The sequence below is a fragment of the Mercenaria mercenaria genome, chromosome 6 (assembly GCF_021730395.1).
Source record: "Mercenaria mercenaria strain notata chromosome 6, MADL_Memer_1, whole genome shotgun sequence".
Lineage (NCBI taxonomy): Eukaryota > Metazoa > Mollusca > Bivalvia > Venerida > Veneridae > Mercenaria > Mercenaria mercenaria.
In genome coordinates, this window is record NC_069366.1 from 4,863,597 (window position 1) to 4,871,672 (window position 8,076).

Below are 8,076 nucleotides of genomic sequence, written 5' to 3' on the forward strand. Positions count from 1 at the left end.
GAGAATCCAACAGTTTTACCAATCTTTTCTTGTCGCATATGTTGTTATTGAATACCCTACCCCAGTTTTGTATGTTCTGTCAGGAATTACGTTATTTTTGCATGCACTATTATTGAAATAAGCATAACAATTACATATTCTATTTTTGCATACACTATTGTGTTTTTGTTTGCATTGTCAGTGAACTGTTAATGAATTATTTATGTCGAGCTGGCTTGCAGAAGCAAAGACATAGTTGTCCAGATGGCTGTTCGTGCATGTGTGTGCGTCAGTGTGTGTTTGTCCATCTGGATTTGTTTGTCTGGACCATAACTTTGACATGCATGAAGCAGTCTTGTTTATATTTAGCATGAATGATAACTCAGTGAGACGGAGTGCCTTGCGCAAAACCCAGGTTCCTATCTCAAAGGTCAAGGTGACATTTGGAGGTCAAAAGTCATGTCAGATCTTGTCCGGCCCATAACTTTGACATGCATTAAGGAATCTTGATTATATTTGGCATGAATGTTCAGCTCAATGAGAAGGAGTGTCGTGTGCAAACAACAGGTTCCTATCTCAAAGGTCAAGATCACTGTTAAAGGGTCAAAGACCATTTTAGAGCTTTTTTCCAGGCCTTAACTTTGGATGGAGTGATCTTTTTGTTTTACTTTGGCATAGTGTTCACCTGTATGAGACAGAGTATTGCCAGCAGACCTCAGGTCCTTAACTCAAGGGTCAAGGTCACACTTGGGGGGTCAAAGGTCATTTTAGAGCTGGTCCGGGCTGTACCTTTGCCATACATAAAGCAACATTTGTTTTTAGACAGAGTGTTGAGTGCAACTCCCAGACCCCTACCTTAAAGGTCATTGTCATACTTGGCAGTCAAAGGTCAAAACTTTGTGCAGTTTTCCTTATCCAGGCTGTAACTCGGCAATGGATTGAGTGTTTCCTAAATAACTTGGCACAATTGTTAATGTCTGTCGGGCATAAGTACTTGAAAGGTCAAGGTCATACTTAAGGGTCAAAGGTCAAAATTTGATGCAGTTTCTCTTGTCTGGGCTGTAACATAGCCATGGATGGAGATGATCTTTAACAATTTTGCTGAAATGTTTGCCGCGATCAGTCTTTTTGACATGTTGCTTATGGGCATCTAGTTCTATAAATGTTAACAAAAAACATAAAATACAAGGAATGTCTCTGCGATAAGAATCACTGGGGGGAAAAACGTGATTGATGCACAATAAAAGATGTATTACCAGTTGTCATTGTGCATATTTACCCATCTGTCAAACTGTGTGCTTAAAGTGAAACTGGCCAGATCCCATCATGGGTTCGAGAGTTATGGCCCCATAAAGGGCCAAAATTTGCCATTTTTGGCTTTTGAACATGATAGAGACCACATTTTGCAATCAGCTTTTATAAAACTTGCACACAACTTGTATTTGCATAATATCTCAGTTCCTTTTGAAAACTGGCCAGATCCCATCATGGGTTCCAGAGTTATGGCCCCTTAAAGGGCCAGAATTTGCTATTTTTGGCTTGTGAACACAATAGATACCACATTTTGCAATTGACTCTAATCAAACTTGCATTCAACTTGTATTGGCATAATATTATGACCCTTTTATTATTACAAAACTGATGTTGTAATTTTGATTGAGAGGGGAAATCTTATATAAACTCAATATGACAGTGTAAAGCATTATCTAAAACTGATTTAGTTGAAATAAGTTTTCTCCAATTTTCTTCAAATAAACTAAGCCTACCTGCTCTAAAACCTACAGCATTAGAAGTTACTTCTTGGTTGTTTCTGCTTTGTACAAGTTTCTTGGCATTGGGGCGGAATAAGCTCCTCTACCAACAAGACCACATCTAAAAGGTCTCCTGAAGCGTGAGAACTAACTTGTACCACAACCCCTAGGTCTTCCTTGAGACACCTGTTTGCTAATCTTATTAATTTCTTGTATATCTTTAATGCCCTCGAACATGGAGTCCCCAAACAACTGATCATTGAAAGGGATTGATGCAGAAAACAGATAGAGAAGTTTCAGGTCTATGTCTTTTTATACACCCGTCTCTGAAAACAGTTTTCATCCAATCTTTGCCACACTTGGTAACAATGTTTGTGGGCATAACAATATCCCGGCCAAGTTTGATAACCAGCAAAATCTCCCCAGGCACTCTTGAGTTATGGCCCTTGGATTACTCGAAATCTACAAATTTAGCCTTGTCCGCCCACTAAGTCAGAGTTTTCATCAAATCTTCACAAAACTTGGTGACAGTGTTTGTAAGCATAACAGTTTTCATCCAATCTTTGCCAAACTTGGTAACAATGTTTGTGGGCATAACAATATCCTGGCCAAGTTTGATAACCAGCAAAATCTCCCCAGGCACTCTTGAGTTATGGCCCTTGGATTACTCGAAATCTACAAATTTAGCCTTGTCCGCCCACTAAGTCAAAGAGTTTTCATCAAATCTTCACAAAACTTGGTGACAGTGTTTGTAAGCATAATATCTGGGCCAAATTTGATAACCAGCCAAAATGACACTTCAGGCACTCTTAGCTTATGGCCCTTGAATTATTTAAAAAACTACCGCCTCGGTTGCCTAGTGGTAGAGCGTCCGCTTTGAGTGCCGGAGGTCATGGGTTCGATCCCCGGCCGCGTCATACCAAAGACGTAAAAAATGGTACTAGCAGCTTCCTCGCTTGGCGCTCAGCATTAAGGGGATAGTGCTAGGACTGGTCAGTCCGGTGTCAGTATAATGTGACTGGGTGGGGTATCATGCCACGTGTCTACGGCGTGATATTCCAGTGAGGCAGCACTATAAAGTTGGGCATTGTGCTCACTGCTACAAGTAGACACCGTCGTTTATATGACTGAAAAATTGTTGAAAAAGACGTTAAACCCGAACACTCACTCTTATTTAAAAAACTGCGAATTTAGCCTTGTCTTCACTCTAAGTCGAACACTTTTCATCCAATCTTCCAAAAACTTGCAGATAATGTTTGTGGGCATAATATCTACAAGCCAAGTTCAGTAACCAGCCAAATCGCCCCTGTCACTCTTGGAATATGGCCCTTGAATTACTAGAAATCTGCGAATTTAGCCTTGTCTGCTCTCTAAGTCTAACAGTTCTCATTGGATCTTCACCAAACTTGCTGACAATGTTTGTGGGCATAATATCTCAACCAAGTTCGATAACCAGGCAAATCGCCCGAGGCACTCTTGGATTATGGCCCTTTAATTAGGCCAAGTTCGATGACGGGTGTGTTTTATGACAGTCTGCCATTCTTGTTTTTGGAGATCCCGACTCCTAACATTGATCCACTTATTTGCCTGACCTAGCAGACCAAAAGCTGTAGTTCACCATTCTATCATATCAGATTCAAAGTATCGGGCACCTTTATCTAAAAGTTTTTTCAAGGTTACAGGTAGCTTTGACAATGGTACCTTGAACACCTCTCATTTTGGAATCTTCCCTCTGAGTATGAGGCTTCAGAATAGTCCAAACCCCTGGGTTAACATGTGTAACTTTTAGAGACTTGCAGTCCTTGGGATGAACAATGTACTTTGTAAGCTAATTATAATTCTCATCAGACATGCCCTCTCTGAAAGTACTATTAATCATATCAGCCAACTTCTGATCTATAGAATTATCTACAGGGTCAGACTTACTGAATTTCTGAAGGATTGAACTGAACATTCTCATCATCCTCTTCCTGCTCAAGTGGCCTTTTCTGATCGGGCACACTGTCATAATGGGGACACTCATCATCGTCATAAACTTAATCCACTAAGGGATACCCAGAAAACCCATGTGGATCACAATCATCATAAAAATTGCTCTGCTCATACAACATATCAACCTAACTTGCTAATTCCTCTACTGTTGAATTGGTACTTGTAATGTTATTGTTCATATCTCTCAAAATGGACAGGGCCTCTTTATTGAAAGTCATTAACTGGTAGGAATCAGACAACGATTTCTTTTGTGGGGGCTTAATCACACTTTTAACAGTATTGGAAGTACTGCTAGATTTGCCTACAGGCTTGTTTGATGTATTTTTAACAGTCTTTATCGGACATACCTGCTGAACCACCAGACTTCTCTTTCTGTGATGACAACATTGCATCTGCCATGATGAAATTAACATAGACCGTGATAAATGTCACAGCAAACGAGGCGAAATGTCACCACAACTGGTGGACATACCTGTTAAAAGAATACAAAAAATGCTTACAACGCAACCGCCTTGCAGTAAACGTCATCAAAAAAGTGTAAACAATGTGTTCGCTACGGGTCTGAAAATAGCTCGCCATGTATAAAAATAAAGCAATGTCTAGCCAAAGAATTTATTCGCATTACAAACAAAATGAGTTAATCCCTATAAATACTCATAATAGAAATAAAACAAGTTATTGACAGCCATTGCAAAATGAGCTTTAGAAAGAACAATACGCTTGATAAAATTGCTTTCCGTGAAAAAACAGAAAACAAGAAAAGTGTCTAAATAAGCTTTCAGCCTCTTCAAAAGCAGTAAATAAGAAAACTGTATTATCGTAAGCTCAACACAGTAAGTTAAATATGAACTTACTTAACTAAACTGTCCAACCACGTTAACAAAGTCAACACAGATTTTGCTAAGGTGAAACGATAAAACAATGTGGCTAAGGCCATACCAAATTGATTAATAGTTCTTCAGAAAATTTTCAAAAAAAATGGGAGCGAGCGAGCAAATTTTTTTTTTTTTTTTCTCAATTTTGATTTTTCAGAGGCGAGTAGCTTTTACATGAAGCGAGCGGGTATTTTTTTTTTTTTTTTTTTTTTGCAGTTATGATTATACATGAAGTTAACATTTCTTTAAGAATAACACAGAACTTTAATATTTACAGTGTGACTAACACAGTAGATAGCTTTTCTATATGTTTTATAGACTACATGAATGGTTTTGCAAATAAATTCTTGCTATAACTCACTGAATCACTTTGTTTTTATTTTGTATTTATAATTACTGAGGGATGAGTGTCTTATTTTTAATTTTGATTGTTCTACATTAATCTGAAGGCGTGCCCATTTAACGGCAGAGGATGAGGAATATTTAAGACAAAACGGGCACCCAAGTGGAATAACATATCTTCTGAAACCCATTTAGATGGCTTCGACACATGAGCAACTTTGTGCCCCTAGTGAAACTCCAAACGGTAGAGGTGAGGGGAAAGTAATAAATCACTTGACCAATGAGACCAAACGGAGTTGGGCACACAAATGCTTCGACATTGCTTGAATCCCATTGGAATAATTATGTCTCCCCTCCTCTGGGGGAGACATATTGTTTTTGCCCTGTCCGTCCGCCCGTCTGTCCGTACGTCACACTTCATTTCCGAGCAATAACTGGAGAACCATTTGACCTAGAACCTTCAAACTTCATAGGGTTGTAGGGCTGCTGGAGTAGACGACCCCTATTGTTTTTGGGGTCACTCTATCAAAGGTCAAGGTCACAGGGTCCTGAACATTGAAAACCATTTCCGATCAATAACTAGAGAACCACTTGACCCAGAATGTTGAAACTTAATAGGATGATTGGTCATGAAGAATAAATGACCCCTATTGTTTTTGGGGTCACTCCGTTAAAGGTCAAGGTCACAGGGGCCTGAACATTGATAACCATTTCCGATCAATAACTTCAGAACCTCTTGGTCCAGAATGTTGAAACTTCATAGGATGATTGAACATGCAGAGTAGATGACCCCTATCAATTTTGGGGTCACTCTGTTAAAGGTCAAGGTCACAGGAGCCTGAACATTGAAAACCATTTCCGGTCAGTAACTTGAGAACCACTCGACCCAGAATGTTGAAACTTCATAGGATGATTGTTCATGCAGAATAAATGACCCCTATTGTTTTTGGGGTCACTCCGTTAAAGGTCAAGGTCACAGGGGCCTGAACATTGATAACCATTTCCGATCAATAACTTCAGAACCTCTTGGTCCAGAATGTTGAAACTTCATAGGATGATTGAACATGCAGAGTAGATGACCCCTATCAATTTTGGGGTCACTCTGTTAAAGGTCAAGGTCACAGGAGCCTGAACATGGAAAACAATTTCCGATCAATAACTTGAGAACCACTTGACCCAGAATGTTGAAACTTCATAGGATGATTGAACTGGCAGAGTAGATGACCCCTATTGATTTTGGGGTCAGTCTATTAAAGGTCAAGGTCACAGGGGCCTGGTCATGTAAAATCATTTCTGGAAAATAACTTGAGAACTACTTGACCTAGAATGTTGAAACTTAATAGGATGATTGGACATGCAGAGTAGATGACCCCTATTTATTTTTAGGTCACTTGATCAAAGGTCAAGGTCACAGGAGCCTGAACAGTGACTTGAGAACCACTAGGCCAATAGTGTTGAAATTTAGCGGGATGACTGGACATACCAAGTAGATGATCCCTATTGCAGCCAACCATCAGTGTCTCTTTGACTTTCGCTCCTGACTCCTATTGACTTCTTGCCTATAGGACTTTGCATTGGGGGAGACATGTCCTTTTTTACAAAAGCAATTTCTAGTTTCTTAACAGATAAGGTTAGCTTACGTTTTTGTGGTAGAGGTTCATTTCAGTCAAAAATGATAACAGACGGACAAAAAATGATCCCAATATGGCCACTCTTAAAAAGTGTTATTTGTTGTGCTTTGACTGACCAAGAAATTTTGAGTTGGGAAGGTCTGTTTTTTCAGATTCTTTCTTTCAATCAATTCACAGCCAATTAAAATACAAACAGGGAAAATTGGGGTTACAATACGACAGAAATTATTTTTTATATCTACACTACTTATTTGAAAAGCTACACTTTTTTTTTTAAATGAATATATGCATTTTGATAGAATATCTGACTGCCATACTAAAGAAGTTACGTTCAAAACGATTTGGGCCCGAGACAGGATCTGTGAACAAACTTTTTTTTTAAGAAAAGAATGGCTTTGGCTTTGGCTCTAGATCTAAAGTATTGAACTAAACAACTGATAACAAATGGTTTGGAAACTTTATCTGAACAATATTTCTATGTTTAATCCAAATATTTTCAATTGAATCCCCGCGGCCATGCACGTCTTACAAGTCGGACTTTGTTATTTTCACTGTATAATTTGAACAATCGTAGAACGTGCCTACTTCATCACCTACCGGCACATCGAAGGCACTAGCACAGACACTCCAGATTTAAAACAAATGATGAACAACACCATAATTCCTGACTTTTTGAGTTTGTGTCATCAGCTACATGTGTTACGAATGCATGGATTACGATAAATATCACTTTGACACATTAAAACAGCGATAAAACCTGTTTTACCGTTATCATTCCGGACCGCGTAATCAGAAAAAAAAAAAAAAATTGGCGATTTTTATGTACGTGTGGGCGGGTGAATTTTTTTTTTCTTTTTCTCGGGAATGAAATCATTGATGCGGTAGTTCCGACAAACGACAAATCAATTTGGTATGGCCTAATAGAGGACAGACCTACGTCCCTACTCTATGAAAATCAATAGCGCACTGAGGTTCTGGCAAGTCAAGTGGTGCGCATCTCATCTGAGAATGGAAGTGGTATGACGTAAAAGATTTCATTTTACTGTTACACTAAAAGCACTTTAATAGATGCATGACTTGCAAAGAAAATGAGGTATTTACAGTATAAATTGAATTTACAAGGACTTCTTTGTAGCTGCATTTTTATTGTTATTCAGGAAACAGGTGATAAGTTTGGAGGTCAAAGGTGTTTACGCATTAAGTATGAAGAGAATACTGCTGTGGATAACCGTCAGCCAGCTGTTGCAAGAGTCTGGGACTATTATAAAGAAGGTATGTGCAGACATTTTGTTGATACCTTTTAAGGTATGTAAACTTTGATAGTTTAAATATATATATTTCACTTTCAATGTTTCTTTCACCGAATGTGCAAGAAAGTGCAGGAGACTTTGTGCATTCAGAACTTTTTGGGGGCTTGGAGGTACATAGATTAACTGTTGTCCGTCCGTCCGTACAGCTGTCCATTGGTCTGTTCAATTGTGTTGTGTATATCTCAAAAAGTATTTG

General features: G+C 38.8%; 1 protein-coding gene across 1 annotated transcript in view; it reads left to right on the forward strand.

Moving 5' to 3' along the window:
* The window catches only part of LOC123549763 (alpha-1-macroglobulin-like), a 644,650-nt gene extending 636,776 nt beyond the window's left edge, over positions 1-7,874 (forward strand). Inside the window, exon 40 of the mRNA XM_053546604.1 lies at positions 7,728-7,874. Coding sequence (XP_053402579.1) covers positions 7,728-7,874 — 147 coding nt within the window. The remainder of the gene's footprint in view (positions 1-7,727) is intronic.
* Positions 7,875-8,076: the final 202 nt, after the last annotated feature.